Genomic DNA, 18,541 nt, shown 5'->3' with positions numbered 1-18,541 from the left:
TTTTATTTTACTGATAGTCTTAATAATAATTGTCGTTATCGAATTATATGCAGGAAAAAAATAGAGAGAACATTTTTTGATAATATAAAATTATTATTAATTAATAATACAATAGGTTTTTTTATTTTTTATAATATTTTTTTATAACTCTGAACAAATCTGTATTTACAGTACAATTTAAATTTAAGTTTTCTATTTTTCGTTGAATCTCTTAAAAGTTTTAAAATTTGACTGAGAACAAATATATACACACTTTAATTTTCATATTTATATGTTAAGAATTTTTATTATAAATAATTATAAATAGTATAATGAATAAATAATATGAATTTAGTTTTTTTTAATTATTGAGTTGGTATTAAGTATAATAAAATATATTCTTAAAAAATTAAAAACATTTTACAAAAGCTGATGATTAAAAATTTAACTTTTGTACAATTTTAAGTACGATACTGTTTATAACATGTATATTAGGGAGACTAATAATAATATATACTTTAAATGTTTATCTTGACATGTTATCAACGCTTTCATTTTTGAAGTTGTGACACTTCCAAACAGATTTTAGGTATAGCTTATCATGTGAAAACAGTTATGAGATAATATTTATCCACTTTAAATTTTTAAAAATTGACAGACCGACTGAAGGGGAAACTTAATTAAAAGCATTTTCATCGTTTTTTGAAAATGGCCAATCTTGAAGCTTATGTAAACTGTGTAATTACCCACTTTTCAACCATCGTTTAACAAAAGCAATCAGGATTAATTAATTTTTAGGTGTTTGACGTGATCGACATCAACATTTTTTTTTTCATTTACTTTATTTTCCACATGTCAGAACTTTCATATAAAATATGAATGAATATTAGTCTAGTAAAAGATACAATCATGATAGAAAAAAATAGAAAACGTATACATAGTGAAGTTTTTGTTATACATACGTACATGTATATTATATATATATAGCTGTAAATATATTAATCAACGGATATTAAAAAAGTTAATATATTTATTAAATCACCCAATAAAAAAAAAAAAAGGTATGTAAGTGAATAACGTTTTGTTGTAATCAGGTATCAAGTAGATCACTATTAAAGGTGTATTATATTTTTAGATTTTATGGTTTTGATATTAACTACTTATAAACAATCTGGTATTCAATTTTTAAAACTTTGATACAAAAAGAAACATTTTGTATTATTTTTTAACTACAAAGTTTAGTGATTTTGACGAATTTGTCAAAAAAAAATTCCAACATTAAATACACATAAAATAATTGTGCCTATTTATTTTTAAAGTGTTCATATTCATATAAAAATAATATTTGTGTTTTGAATTTAAAACACTAATTAATTTCTTTGTATTGAAATTAATTTGCTGTTATTATTTTAGCATATACTTGCATATATATTTATTGTGCTTATAAAAAATTCAAAAAAATTAATTTCTACTTTAAAATATATTGTTATTTTATTTACGAGCATTTAATGTAAAAAACACGTAATAAAACAAAGACGTGAAAAATCATTGTAGTTTGATGTGTATAGCAACAGTTTAAATTACTTTACTTTTGAATTTCAAATTTCTATAATATGAAAAATAAATCAACGTCAGACAATTTTCTTTTCCTATTTTTTCAATAAAATTGTATTATAAATATTATTAGATTATAAAACTACTATAATTATAAGTTATTAGATTTCATTTTTATAGATAAGTACTAGGCAATAAAAATTATACGGAATTATATAATTTTTTTTTTTGAATTTCAATCAAAGGTTTTAATGCTAGTCCAAGGAACACTTGAAACTGTTGCCTTTGTATACGAATAAAATTTGTTGATAACAATTAATACCAATAAAAATGAAATACATTTTTCTAGGTACTCAATTACCATTTGAGCCAAAGATAATTTCGTGAAACAGCTGAGAATAATGAGAAAAGTTTTCTAATACGGGTCACTGTCGTCGTTCACTGTCTTACGGCCAACTACAATGTTACTAATATATGTACTATCCAAAGTATTACTGTTACTGATACAACCACAACTATTACTACCACTAATGTTTTATGTCATTCCAACGTATGACGGAAAACTCGTGACAGATTTACGAGCCCTATTGGTAATGCCGCTTATCAGTCGTTTCTGTGATTTTCTTTAGTGATTTCGTTTCAGCATACAAAAAAAGAAACACAATAAATAAATATAATTAAATCTAAACGACTCAAGCTGTTTCAAAATAATTTCTACCATTTTTAGACAACTATTAATCGATAATTCTCCAAATTGTGTTACGGATTATATAATGATATGTGTATTATGTACAATACATTATTTTAATAACATTGTACCTATTGTGTTTTTGGTTGATGTAAATCACCTTAGAAAACAGTATCTTTTACCGACAACATCGATTAAATTGGTGTTAGAGTGTAATTTATGTCGATACATATATATATATCGGAAAGATCGAATACAGAACCATACAAACCCCAATTATCTACACAATCGCTGAAAATATGTTAAAAAAGTAGTTTATGTGATTAACTAGATACATAATATATATATATATATAGAAAGAGATATTTAATTTTTTTTATTTATTTTAAAGTTCAGCAATAGGAGCGTAAGCTTTTCTTATGTTATTTTATATGAATAAATATGTAGTAAATATGTTTTGAATTAACTGTATTTTGAAAATAAATTACAAAGCATAACATTTTTTTTATTAAAAACATGTTTCTAGTTTGGTTCTTCTAAGAAATGGATTGACGTTTTAAGATTTTCAATTTAAGCCGATTATTTAATAAAGATTTCCACGTAAGCTGTACTCTTGTTTTTTCTATGGTTAATATGCATTTTGTAAATTATGTTTTTTGTTATCAATGCTAATCCAAACTTAGTATAATCTATTTGGTGTTGACTTCTCGTCAGATATATAAGATGGGTGTCACAATTTTTGATAGATTTATTAATATTTCTGTTTTTTTTTTTTTTTTGAATCATTAACAAGACTTCATAATTTGTTATACAAGGTATAAATGGTATAATTTACTGCTATAATAACATTTATAACGTTAACTTTTATTACTACAAAACTTCTAAATTAATTTTAATCATTATCCGTTTATTCGATTTGATTATATTTGTTAATTATTTTAGTAAAAAGCTAAATTTTGTATTTAAGACACTAAATTATCAATATGATTTTTAATTTTATGAATTGCACACTCACAAAAAAAAAAAAAATTAAAAATATACCTACACAAGTTAAATATTGCAATCAAAAATACAAATACTAATATTAATGCCTTTTTAATATTTTAATAAATTAAAGATACAAATTAGTATAAATATATATATATATATATATATAGATGCATATATGTGTATGTGTGTAATAGTAGTAGTAGTAGTAGTAGTAGTAGTAATAATAATAAAGTTAATAGTTTATTTTTTACTATCATTTTTGGTCGTTGAATTTTATCAGCTATCAGTTTGCGATAAAAATGTATTGAAAAATATTTATTCTATTATGCTGGAAACCGATTTGTGTGGTTAACCTTAATCCAAACATACTTCTCTGCTTTTTTATCAAATTAAATGGGGAGATCGTATTTTTGATTATATGTCAGTTAAAATCTATATCGTGCCTATTTCGTATTAAATTAACCAAAAAAAAAAAAAAGAATAAATATGTAACGCCATATTTGTGTATTTTTCACCATCTTGATATAGGATTTATCTTTTTTTTTTATATATATACTCATATTGTTCTACTAAAAAATAAGTCACTGTAAATTCAATTCAAACTTAGTTTTATTTTTACTTCTTTTGACTATAGAAATTATAACTATATCATCATATATTTACATATTATTACTACCTATATGAAAAAATTTCTTTAGATATTTTTTTATAAATTTACAAAAATAATCAATGTCATACATTTTTACACTAAAGAAAAAAAAAAACCAGAATATTTTAAAAGTTTTAAAAAATACAAAAATAAGTAACATTATATATAATATTATTTAAATTGATAGCAATTAAATAATAATAATAATAATAAATCATTTGGATAACATTTTTTTTATCTATATTCTATATTATAATATAAAATACAGTAAATTTAAAACAACATTTGCATTAATGAGACATAAGAGTTAGTTCCGTATTTTGTAACACTATATGTTATTTTAATAGTTACTGATAATATCTTTAAGATTATTAATCGTTTAACGGTAGTTTTCTTCTCTAAAAAAAGTTTAAAAATCGAAATTTTTATTAATACAACATTTTTGTTTGATAAAAGTGTTGCATATAATTTGGAGTATTTAATTTTTCTAAAAAAAATATATACAAAACATTCTATTATGCAGGATGCACAATTTACATAATATCCAAAATCTATAATAACAGTGAGTATTGAATCATATTTTTATGTTTAATTAAATTTTTATTCAACTATATGTCTATAATATAAGATCCTAAAATAATTTTTATAAGCATACATATCTATTTTGTAATAAAGTAATACAATTACATTATACAAATATAACATTTATAATATTTTCGTATTAGAGTAAAATATTATTAGATTTGGTCTGTCTGTCCGATTTTTTTCTAAGGAAGGAGATGAGATTGTTAGAGATGTTTAGACCAATGGCTTCATATAGCTAGATTTGATTTGATGGTGCGTTTAAGGCTTGCCTCTTTGTAAGATTAAAAGTCTTAATTTTTATCACTCCACATCAAATGGAGTTTTTCGGATTTTTGTTTTCCATTTGGTAGCTCTATATTAAGCGGATATAGCGATTTTCAATCTATTGATTATTAATATTTTTCTTAATGCGAAGATAGGGTAGTGCAGGTATTATACTTCATTTTATCTCATTTAGTTTGGTGGTTTGATTTGACCAATGGTTTTTTTGAGTATTAAGCGAATAATTGATATTTATGGAGATGTGTGCCTTGTCGGTCTTCTTCATTTTATCGAATATTTAAGTATCTAAATGTCTAGATATGGTTAATATTTTTATTTACGATTTAAGTTTTTTATATTCTATTAGTTATTATTGTTGTAATATCATTGAGATGAAAATTTTTTTGTATGCTATGCATTTTTAATGTTGCTGAAAACTAAAGTTTATGCAGTATACTGTATAGAATATTCGTTTCTAAGATAAATCTAAATTGTTTAATAATACTGTAATGATCATTCAGTGTTCGATTTTTGAGGCATCAGTATAAATATATTTTCTTTGTTAAGTGTTTTTAACCACACGAAAGAGGTTTTAGTAAATTCTTAGAGGTGTTTCGTTTTTTTTTTCTTATAAGTTTTAAGTGTTATGTTTTTGTTACTTTCACTAGACAAAAAAGATATTTGAATATTTGTGAGTTAATGTAATTGATATTTATTTAAAATCTATGTAATATATTCTGATATCAAGTTTTCTTTGTCATTTTCTAATAGTTCTGCTACGAAAGCGAAGGTGATTTTTATTTGTTTGATCAAAAGGATAGAGAATTAATAAGATCTATAGCATCCTTAACAATTATGTAATTGTACTGATTATTTTTAATACATTAGAGCTTTGATAGCCCGGACCTTGATAATTTGGTGAAAGCGTTAATCCATACGACATAAGTTCATTTGTTCATAAATACATTTATAGTTAATTTGGAATTAAAAATATTATTAAAAAAAAAAAAAAAAAAACTGACTTCTTTATTTATCTTTTATTACTAAACATTTTTTTTTTTTTTGTAATTCAATGTGTTAAAGTTATTTATTATTTTTGCAATTTAAATTGCAACAAATATAAAATTGATGAAATTAAAAATAAAACTCTTAGTTATTAGAATAGGTAATTTTGAAAACTCTCCGATGATCCAGACGATACTAGGTCTTAATTCTACTGAACTATCAATTATCTACTTATGTGGTTTTTGGAAGAATGGTGTACCACAGAATTGAATGCTAATATTTATATTTTATTAATACTTTATATATATATTTATATATAACTAAAATTAGTTTATTCAAAAATCTTCAAGTCCTGCGGAATAATACTTTTATAACGTAGGACCTTGATAATTTTACTTTTTTAATATTCTTAATACGAGTTTTTTTTATTAGCTGTGGCTCCAAGGATTCTGATACTCATAGTGTCTTTATTATGTATAAATTAATATAGATCTTGAAATATGTGAGGTCATTGTTATTGTCATTTTATTTTTTTAATCAATTATTGTTCAATGCAAATTTAAATAAAATAGCTTCGTTTTAAAATGCCTGAATACCTACTAAAATATTCTTTGTTTATTATCTCTATAGTTATTTCTGAAACAATTTTTAAATTCAAACTTTTTTCATTAACTGTAAAAATAATAGTACATCAAAAAATTCAAAATAGACAAGAAACAAAATATATACAGATATTATTTACTGTGTATTGAACAATAACCTAATTCAAGTTAAAAATGTTTTATTACTATTTGAAAGTTTACACTGGTTTTGTAGTTTTTTTAGTATTACTTTTTTATTTACTAAAAAAAAAGTAATTTTAATTTAGTTTATTTTTTTTATTACTTGAAAAAATATTGTATTTATTAACTACTGAAAAAGTCTAAAATACTTTTTTTTAAAATGAAATGATTTTGTTAATACTCAATGTCTATATATGAATTCAATATTATTGAAAAAAAAAATAAATTACAATAATTATTCACTATATTAGTTTAATTATTAAATTCAACTTTAGAACTTACCACGAATATCATGTTCGGTAACCATTTACAATATAAATAATTACTAAATCTTTTGTTCATTAAATATAAACGTATTTATGTGTCAAGTGTTAACATTTAAATGTCAAAGCTTTATTAAAAATATATTTTTTCAGTAAATTTAAAATATTGGTTATAAACTCCCACTAAATTAATATTTATTTTCCAAATGTCATATGTAAAATATTTTTTTTATTATTATTAATGTTTATATTTTAATTTTCGGTGTCATTAACACAATAAAAAAGGCCAAAAAAAAAAAAATACAAACAATTTTAAGTACATTTTTTTTTGCACAGTTTTATCATATTGCAACTATATTTATATACTTATAAATAACGAATTAAATATCTTTAAAAGTTACATTTTTCAATTCACAAGATTAACTACTCGATATATTATAATAACTTACATTGTGTTGCATTTAGTTTAACTGAAATATTTTCTCATTATTTTGAATTACAATTAAGATTAGCGATGTTGTTCGCTTGTGTATTTTTATGACCTTAGTAATGAACATAAAAGATACTAAGATACCTATAGAGTATAGAGTATAGTCTACTATGAGTTTGTAGTAAATTAACACGATATAATTATTTTTAAATACAAAAAGCACGGATAAACTTAACCCTTTCAGTCCCCGATGCCATTAGAATAGCACAATGATATAAAAATCGTTATAAAATTGAATTTAAAATATTCCGTTGTGTAATACACGAATTTATACGTAAAAACACGTGTAGAACACATTAAAAATGATAACAATACAATTCGGAGTTTATACAAAATGATAATGACAATTTATTGATAACAAAAATGTTTACTGAAATATTTATTTTATTATTTCACATTTGATTTTATTATAAAATGTCAAAGACGTTCTAAAAATCCCATATTTTTTTTCATGTGTATACACTGATACTGTAAACATATTATAAAGTAATATAGTTATTAATATTAATCGTTATCGTTTTATCGTACCTTAAATGTTATGCCATTAGAATGGCAATTGGGCGTAATGTTGTAATTCTATCAACTAATATTTACGTTTTACATCACTGATAAACAGTTGTTATTCGTCTCATTTTCCGTACGTCGGACGTTAGTCTACGGTCGTTACTGCATAGTTTGAATTTCATTTTGTTTAACGTAAGTATTTTATAGATTCAAATTTACTACATACATATAAATAATTTTAATATTGTGTTTATGTAATATGAAATAATTTAGGTATTTATTTATAATGTCACGAAAACAACTCCGTGATTTTGATATTTTGGAATTGCTTGGTAACGGCCGAGACTCAGATTTATCATCTCTATCTGGTGATGATTATGAAAAAGAAGAAAATAGTTTTCCTACATCTGAATTAGACCAACTTTTAAATTATTTTACTAATTTCAAAGATGGTGATGATGGTAATGAATTGTTTCCTGATTTGTTTGATGTTGATATTCCTACTGATAATGGTATGTTCAATTATAAATATTTTATATTTTTATCATTTTTATTTTTAAACTACTCATGTTTAGATGAAATAAGTGAAGTCAATTCTATATTCCAGTCATCTCAAAATACTGATTTTTTTCAGTCCATTTCAAACACCTACTATATCACCTATGGTGAATTTACCATTTGTTGACAAAAAAGATATGAAACCAATGCTTTGTAGTGAATTTGACATCCAACAACCAGTACCTGAATTATCTATTTTAAAAACATTAAATCCATTGGATTATTTTATGAATTATTTTCCTGAAGAAGAATTTGAAAAAATGGCTAAATATACTAATATTTATGCTGAACAAAAAAATAAATTAGTTATGTTATTAAAATATTATGTAACTTACAAGACTTATTCAAAAAATTTCTTTTTATGTATGTGATATGATAAATAAAGTTGTTTTTATATTTGTTACAATATTATTATTTTTTTTTTTTTTTGTTACAATTAGTTATAATATTAAAATATTATATATGTTTAAAAAGTTTTTCAAAAAATCTCATAGTATGTATGTGATAAATAAAATTTTTATTTTACTTTCTATATTGTCTATTTTATTTTATTAACAATTAAGACTAAAAATTAATTTAAAAAAATGCATAACTAAAAAAAAGAATTGAACAGACTTTATTTATAATGTTTAGCATTTCATTACTTAACGCCCAATTGCCATTCTGATAGCATAACAAATTATTACCGTTAACGCCCAATTGCAATTATAATAGCATAATTCAATAACTCATGACTTGGTGATCAAAAAATTTTGAAATAAAAAATAATTCTTAGTTAGGCATAATATATAAGTAATTAAAAGTCAAATATTTTTTTTTTTTATCAGAACTTAATTTGGGATTGAAAGGGTTAAGTGACGCACTATTTACACTGCTGCAATAGTTATTTTTAAGTACCTAAATAAGTGATTATGAATGGAGTTTTAATTAATAATTTTCAGTTGAAAATAATAATGTATAAAAACAAAAATTACATTAATATTAATCCATATTTTGATGATGATCTTTTGTATTAAGTTTAACTTCTATTTTCTTGAAAGATTATATTAACATTCAACTTTTAATCATATTAATATTCTTACACTTCAATGTGGGTTTGTAATTTACCACTTTTATTAACTATGTTACATCAATATTTATTTTAAAGTATAATTGTGTACGTAAAGGAAAAGATTCAGTTCTTAAACTTTATAGAATCTAAAATTATCAAAATAATCGCTTAAAAATATATTATTTTTATAGTTTACACTATTTATAAAAACCATTGGAGCGTTTAAAAATATTAAAATAAGAAAAAATATTCATGTTTTTCCTATAATATTATAAAATATTAAATTTGATATATGATAATTTTATTTTTCATGCGAAGACTAAACAGAAACCATTAATTCAGAATGATCTATTATTTATAAAAACGGCTTTATTACGTTTATTTGATTTAATACTTAAAAAAAATAATATTTTTTAACTATAATTTTTAGATTTTCTTGACATTTGGTTTTTGAAAACTTTATAATTTTTGATCTTTTGGTAAACAATTCAGAATTCAGAATATTTCCTATTGAAACCAGTAATTTACAATTAATTAATAATTATAGGCTTTTCTCCATATTACGATGCAATTATTAGAGAGTTAAAATATTCCTATTATCCTTTAACACTCTCCATTGACACTACAAACAGATAATAAATACAAATAAAATCGAATACTTAACTCGTTTATTACTTAGTAGAAATTATACAGAAATATGTTAAAAAAATGTATTTTTATTTTTAGGTATAACATAAACACACATTGATAAAAATAATTATTGAAAATAAACGCTGGATTTTTGTTGGTTATTATTAGTTATTGCTGTCTGTATCATTTAAAATTATTTTATAACTTTATATTATATTTTATTCAATATTTAATTTTTTTTTTTTTAAATATAAATAAATAATAAAAACGACCATTAATGTTAAAAACTTTTAAATTATATATTTATGTCCTAGTAACATATTGATTTACATAATTTCCATAGCACTGTGCTAAATTTTATATTCATTTATATAAAGTAAGAATGTACTTGAAGTTTCATACAATGATCATTATAAGTACACATTAGTATTTTTGTCTCAACAATTATTGAAAAAAAATTGTTTATATAAAATTAATTATGTTATAATTTCATTGCTAAATTAAAATATTTGCTAATATTTAAATTAAAATAATTAAATAAATAATGTGTGTACTGTGTTGTCATTTAAATGGAAAACTTTATTAAAAAATACATACAACACAATTTTAAGTCTATACGTTACTATCTACGTAATTATGTTATCTCACGCCTGTCACCTTAAAATTTGGTGAACAGCTCGTGAAGGCCATTTTGTTTCATAGCCTATTTATACCTATATCAGATGAATGATTTGATTGGATTGTTTGTCTGGAAAAGGATTAGATGTGCGACAGAATGGACCTGTAGAAAGCAGGAAGGATAATACGTTGTATTGTGAACAGAAAAGCTGAGGACCTACTTGCGGTTGTTGTGAACCATAAACCCCCTTATATCAAAATGCAAATCGGTTTCTCTAGGCATTGCTATCTGCAACGAGCTATGGTAATCTTCGCCAATGCCTGGATTTATCTAATTTATGGATATGTTTCTCTATCGATATTACAACACCAACCTTACTCTAGTGATGCTGATAATAGATAAAAATATCATAATACATCCTGTGTAATAAACTGATAAATACAAATACCAAAAGTAAATACTGTTTCATCAAAACATGTACATAATTAATATTATCATTCAAGGGTTAAAAAAATCTAAATAATTTTACTACATGATATTATTAACGTTACTTATTGTAATTTAAGTTTTATTAATCATGGAGTACTTATTAGTATTAAACACCTACCTATATGATATATAATCATACTTTATTAAGTTCGATTATAACTATACATACGTATAGATATATGTGGTTATAAATATATACTTAGAAATTCCGAAGACTAATTTTATATCACACACACACGTCTGATTTAATGTTTCATCGTCTCCTTGAATTAAGTACAGTTCAGGTCACTTCGGAGGTTGGGACTTTATGCGTAATTACTAAGGTAATCATAGTGTTTTACATTAATTTACACTCAGGTTAACAAATGATTCGGACACATGCGCACAATTGAATATAATTATTATAATTTTATTCGATAATCAATTACCTAAATTGATTTGTCGACTGAATTTCTAATATGTCTTGAATAATGGATTGTGTAGGATTCAAGTATAAACCAAGTGTAACCGAATGATATGTGTATGTTGAATGTTGATATTATTATCTTAGTGAATTTACTAACATATTTTAAGTGATAACGGGACACAGAGTCCATTATTCCATCGCTTTAAATTAGTAAAGGTGTAGTATGTACAGATAACTACTGAATGATATATGCATTATAAATCTCACATAGAACACATTTCTGACTTATTAATATAATGAAATCAGTGCAATAAATTAACAACAAAGAGAAAAGAAATACCTGTATTACCGTAACAGAATAATAAAATGAGTGTCAAATCAAGTTAATTTTTTTTTGTATGTATTTATATAAATTTTTATTATTATTTAGTTATTATGTCTAATTATTTAACAGTTCTATGTATTTATTTATATACATTATGCACATTATTAGTATTACTGTTACAACTTATATTTTAATAACCTTCATGTTAAAAACACCAGTTAGAAGATCAATACCTCATAAATTCTTGTAAGCTAAACATTATTTTGGTATATCTAGCTATTGCCAATATTTTCATCACACAGAGTGTGTAATATTAATGCATATTTATTATTTAATAAAATGTCAATTATACTTACATCACATAACCAATAATAAATCACTTAAATATTAAAATATTGGTATAGACATAGAATATTAATAGCAATGACACCAAAAAATTAAATATTATTTATTGGGAAATAGAAAATAAAAATGTTAATTTAAAATTGAATAATTTATCACGATTGAAAATATTCAAAAGCGTGTATTATATATATACTATTAAAAAAAAATAAAATAATTTTTATTTAAAAAATTAAAATATACTGATCTTAATTCAGTGCAGGGTAGATGAATAATCAAAACTTCATTTAAATAAATGTAGTACATAACAAGTAATTATTTACATTATATAATACAATTAAGTAGTATAAATTAAGTTAAAGGCTTATTATAAATAGGTAGTGAATTTTTATTTATTTCTATAAAGTATGAGTTTCAAAATATTTTTTGGATTTTTTTAGAGTTATGATTTATGACTACTTATTCAAATTTATACCTACTTAAAATTAAAACATATTATTATTATTATTATTACTATGATCATTATTATAACCGTGTTATCTTTAAATTGCCAATGTACAAGGCTAACTTAATATGCAAATCTTTGAAAGGATAAATTATTAATTTCCATTAAGTAGATATTATTTTAATTAGGTGTGTATGTTTTAAAGTTTAAGCAGGATGTGGTAAGACATTATAAAAAGGTGGTTATAATACACAAGAACGAACATAGTAAGACAATTCATATAACCGCCGTGTTTTGTATATAATTTGATAAAATTAAATTATAATTGATACACTGTCATATTTATTAATTTGTTTTTAATAATTTAAAGCACAAGCATACCTTTTAAAATTAATTTAATAATATTATTTAGATATGTAGTGCTGAAATGCAATTAACCAGTTAATATAAAATTATAAAAAAGTAATGATTATTGATAAAAACAAATATGGGGTATTTTGGGTTTTATTTAAATGTAGAAAAATATTAACATTTAAATATAGTATAGGGTTACATTTTTGGCACATAAATACATTTATCTTATTCCTGTTTTTTGTAAACAGCATAAATATGATAAGTTTTGGTACTAGTTTATTTATTTATTATTTTTTTTTTTATTAATATTTTTATTTCAATGAGCTAATTTAATAACCAATACTATAAAAATCATAAAAAATCTTTATCCAGTTATCTAATATAAACCGAAAAATAGTTGATTGTATAACTGTGTTTATTAGTTTCACAGTACAATGTTTATAGTGGAGAAAATATAAAGCTTTTGATATTTTTAAATGCATAGATACATATCTTTTTATGAGGATAATAATGTATGTTTACAAATTATTAGTAAATTTTAATATAAACGCATTGCAGTTTATGTAGTTAAAGGTTCAATTCAACATTTATATTTTTTTTTTTAGAATTAGATAAATTATGAACAATTGTTTTTTAGTGAAAAATATACTATGAAACGTAATTATTTAACATACTGTATCATTAACATTAAATACAAAACCAAACATTATCTATGCTGTAACAGTAGCAGTTATTGTTGATGATTTTAAGGTCGATTTAATACGGAGCATAAAACACGAGTAAAACAAAAACGGCCATTGAAAATGTATAAACCATATTATTATAACTGTGCATACACATTCAAAACAATAATATCGTTGACGCGTATTGTACCGTGCGTACAGTGCATAGGTTACCTAGTAGGTACCTATAGCTATATTTCTGGTTTCGGGATAACACCAGCAAAGTTGTTATTCAAAAAATACCAAAATAAAGGACCAGGCGGAATGTATGCGGTGTTGTAGAAATGTATTTCCACGCTATACTCATTACGGACATAAGTTATGATGTATTGCGGTTTGTGTATCTCCACCCTGTATAACCAGAGATTTATAACGGTATATGTTGGTGGGTACCACGAAATAGGAATGTGTGAGTGTGGTGAAGAATGGGAGGGGGGTGATGGGTGGCTCTGCCAACATTATAATGTACATCGTGGATAAAATGTAACGACCCGAATGGCCGTATCTTCTTAAGCTTGGTAGATGCATATGTATATATATATATATATTGTATATTTTTTCCGATGTTTCACGCCAACGATTTTTAGTGTCATTATATATCTTTTCGTTATTCTACCACATAGACCTTTTGCGCGGGATAGTTTTAGAATCGAAAATATGCGTTAGGTACACGAAACCTAAGTATATATATGTACATACTTATATTTGACTCGACTTATATTATATGGTCTGTTGGTTTTCGTATAAATTATTTAAATGTTTTTTTTTTTTTTTTTTTTTGTACGTGTATATGACACAAAACGTGTATATACTGTATATATATATATAAAAAAAAAAAAAAACATTGATTTGAATACAGAAAAATTGACAAGTTATGAAAATATATTTTACCTATATACTTAGTTACATAGACTATATGTAAATCATATATTACACGGGATATAACCTATCGGCCGATAAACAAATAGGTGAAAAATTCTCTCAGTGACATTTCAAAAATATTGTTAAAATCATCAATAAATTAGATTAAATTAATAATATGAATGTACAATGTATTACATTAATATTAAAATTAAATATTAATAAAATAAAGTATAGATGAAAATCTCCTTTAAGCAACAAACAATAATTATAATATGTTTGATATGAATATGAACTTAATTTGAATAAAGTATACAATCTTTTAGTTACTTATATAAGATAATAAATAGTATAATAAAATTAGGTATTTGTGTCACAATCTAAGCATTACAAGAAAGAGGTTCATAAAATGTGTAAAGTATATAAACTCAAGTCTATATAGGTTACCTATAGTTTTAGATTATTCATACTAATTTTATGTAATTCTTCCACAGCAAATAAAAAGGTATTATATTGTTATATGTTTATAAATTACACTCTAGTCAATCATATAAAATTAATTAAATGCATTATACAGTTTGATTGGTATAAAAGTTATTAAACAGGGTATCAGAAAGTTTTTCAATATTAAAGAAAAAAACAATTTATAATTTAAATGTATTTTTTAAATTTTAATTATTTTATTAGTATTTTATATAAATATTATTATAAATTATTATTTGCATACATTTTGTACAATAAAAATTGAATTTTTCAAGCGAAAAAATTATTATTTCTTTTTAATGAAATTTCTATTTAACACATTTTTTCAAAGAACCTCCAATTCTGTTAAATAGAGATTCCAGTATGATATATTTATATTGATTAAATTATTAAGTATATTTTACTTTTTTTTAATGATTGCATATTATGTAATCATTATTCATAAATAAAAATTATTCAACTTTGAAGGTTTTGGTGGTAACAAATTAGATTTATATGGTACTTCTTTGTTAAAATTATAATATTCCCAAAATTTTTCAAAACAATTGGGTTACCTACAACAGTAGGTATGAAATTGAATATTGTCTAAATTCATGTCATCAGATAATCTATAATAATTGACTTAAAAAAAATTGGTATCGATGATTACGAATAAATAATGATAAAGTATATTCAGCATCAGCTAAACGTCATACAATATGCAGAACTAACACATACATATATTAAATAAAAGATTTCAATATAAAAATCAATAAAATATGAGAATTCGGATTATCACTGCTTTAAATTCTTGGGAGTTTTTCATTATATAAATCATTTCTTTTTCTTTTTTCAATAGATCTCGCTTACTTATTGTCCAATGCTTATTTATAAAAATATTGTACATTAAAAGATATTTAAAAAAAATTAAAAATATAATTTTTCAGAACAATCAAAATTAACGTATTTTTTATTCAATGTGCATTTTATTCTGTATGATTAATTTATATCTATGTTGAATTGTAATAACACAATTCTATTTATAATATGTATTTCTAAAAATGAAATACAATTTTAGAAATATTATCTAAAATAAAATAATAAAGTTTATGTATTCTATTATACACTTATATGTATATATAATATTATATACTCGTATTCACCTGTTCCTCACTTTATATACATATTAACAGTAAAATAAACACCATTTAAAAATCAACGTGTCATTATTATAGACGTAAAACTTTTATATACGTATATTATTTTTATACGATATTGCATATTAGATGTTTAGTTAAACAAAAAAATAATGTATTGGAATTAATTACAATCGAATGTTTTTGTTTTAGTACTTAATATTGAGTTTGATAAACACTCTTTCAGTAAATACAGTAGGTACATACACGAGTAGGTACCTAATAATTCAAGCACTCAATAATTAAATAAAACACATCGTTTTTACTAAGTATTTTCTTTTATGTGTTTGGATTTACATTAATAATCACATAACAGTGATCAATACTAAAATGTATTAACTACTCTACATAATATTCTCTATTACTTGTTTGTACCTACATTTAAAAAGTTAATCTTAACTTTGTAAAAGTTATAGAATTAAATAATATTTAAATAATATATACATGATACGTAAATATGTTTTTTTTTAACTAAGCCGGTAAGTTTATTTTAATTTAATTTTTTTTTTATAATATTATAATAATCTAATGATATGATAATATTAGAAATCATATGTAATACAAAAATAAGATGCACTTTTATACTTTAAATTCATAATTTACGTACAGGTATTTTATATTTAATTTCGGTAATTTTTTAAAATTAAAAATTGGTTTTATAGTAGTTTCTATCATAAATTAAAATGCAAAGTGTGAGCATATATTTTATACATGTATGTAGAATATTATGACATGTATTTTCTTTAAAACCTTATACTCCAAATTTATACTCATTAGTCATTTAACTATCTATTATTCAAAAAATTAATTCTATCGATGTTTCTTAAACCTAATATTATAAGTAGTTTCTGTAAAGAAAACTTAATTTATTTGGAAATTTTGTGGACACATTTGTATTCAAAATGTATGTACTCTCATTTGCAGTAAAGAAACTATTTTCTTCATCTAAAATTAGGTTTTATAATTTATATAGAACATAATATTGTATTATTTAATAAACTAATGATTAATTAAAATATTCCAATTTACATACGTTATAAATAAAAAATAAATATATTTATATATATTATCAAATATTAAATATATTAATTATTATTAACGTTTCTCCAAAATAAAATTTGAAGTATTTTATGGTAACAAACAAGGGTGAATCATAAGATATCTGTGACAGTGAATTAAACTCAAAGTCAATTCAATTGAATTGTAGTAACTATTAAAAAAAAAAGTCGGGTTCGGACATAATAAAAGAGAACAAATTGTAAATTCGGTTTAAATGATTACTGAGAACTGACATTTGATTGAAAATAAATACCAGACTAAATAAAATAAAACGAAGATAACTCAGTAAATTTCACTAAAGAGAATAAAGACACCTTTTGTTTATCGAGTCCCGTAGATTTTTAGAAGGATTTAACGAATTCTCGTATTGTGATATTGTATGAATAAAACAAACAAACAAACAAACACGATCTTCTCTTTCCATCTATTTTTTATTTATTTTTTCAAAATTGAAAAAAAATTAGGAGCATCCACTTGCAGACAGTCAATTATGGGACCAAACACACTGAACTCGAAGACACTGAGATAACATAAATAATATTGTAGGAGTAGTAGGTAAGTCTAAAATAAAATAAGATACCGTTTCGTAACCGAATTATACAAAGTTATCCATTAAGTATAAACATATCTCTATTATGTTTTCCTTTGAATTTATTCAAATTCTGATTTTCGGAATTTTTAACTATACTAAATTATTATACAATATTTTTAAACACTTAGATATATAATACCATTTAAAAGTATCGTATACTAATACAAAACCATTGTATTTATATGTGAATTGTCATATTAACTGTAATATTTTTAAGTAAATGGTAAAAATAAAATTATGTACCAAAATTGAAATTTTAACAAATAATTTTTAAAATATTATAACGCTATAGTAATGTTTTAGAGATATTATTATTATAAAATTGGAGTATAGTAATTAATATTTATATGTTAATATTCAAGCTATATTAACTAAATTAAAAATATAATTTGTAAATTCTATCTGAGCATAATAAGTATTTAAGTAAATAGTATATCTGTTTTATTTTTTTGTATAAAATCATTATTAAGCACTATTATTACTAGTGCGTACATTTTATAATTGCTCAATTTTCGATTTAAATGCATCATTATTTAAAAAAAAAAAGTTTGCTAATATTTTACAGTAAAAAGGTTGGTCATATTATAATTATTTTTAAAAGTACTTAAGTAAATTATTGTAAAACATTCAAAAATTATAAAATATTATTAATAATCATGAAATTGTTTTAATGTGCTATA

General features: G+C 22.4%; 2 protein-coding genes across 3 annotated transcripts in view; one reads left to right on the top strand and one right to left on the bottom strand.

Annotated features, from left to right (window-relative positions):
- Positions 1-18,541, bottom strand: part of LOC112601605 — a 269,568-nt gene that overhangs the window by 172,776 nt on the left and 78,251 nt on the right. The window lies entirely within an intron of this gene.
- Positions 7,919-8,567, top strand: LOC112601666. Of its 2 annotated transcripts, none has more exons than XM_025349397.1 (3): positions 7,919-7,942; positions 8,024-8,262; positions 8,358-8,567. In XM_025349397.1, the coding sequence occupies exons 2-3, from the start codon at positions 8,037-8,039 to the stop codon at positions 8,372-8,374; spliced, it is 243 nt and encodes an 80-aa protein (XP_025205182.1). In that variant the 5' UTR covers positions 7,919-7,942; positions 8,024-8,036; the 3' UTR covers positions 8,375-8,567. The 2 variants fall into 2 exon arrangements, with proteins under 2 accessions (XP_025205182.1, XP_025205181.1); XM_025349396.1 differs by having other exon boundaries at positions 8,326-8,567.

This window comes from Melanaphis sacchari, unplaced genomic scaffold, assembly GCF_002803265.2.
Source record: "Melanaphis sacchari strain LSU unplaced genomic scaffold, SCAv2.0 Contig7_pilon_pilon, whole genome shotgun sequence".
In the NCBI taxonomy this organism is placed as follows: Eukaryota; Metazoa; Arthropoda; class Insecta; order Hemiptera; family Aphididae; genus Melanaphis; species Melanaphis sacchari.
The sequence above is the reverse complement of the archived record's forward strand: the minus strand, read 5'-3'. Positions and strand labels throughout refer to the sequence as shown.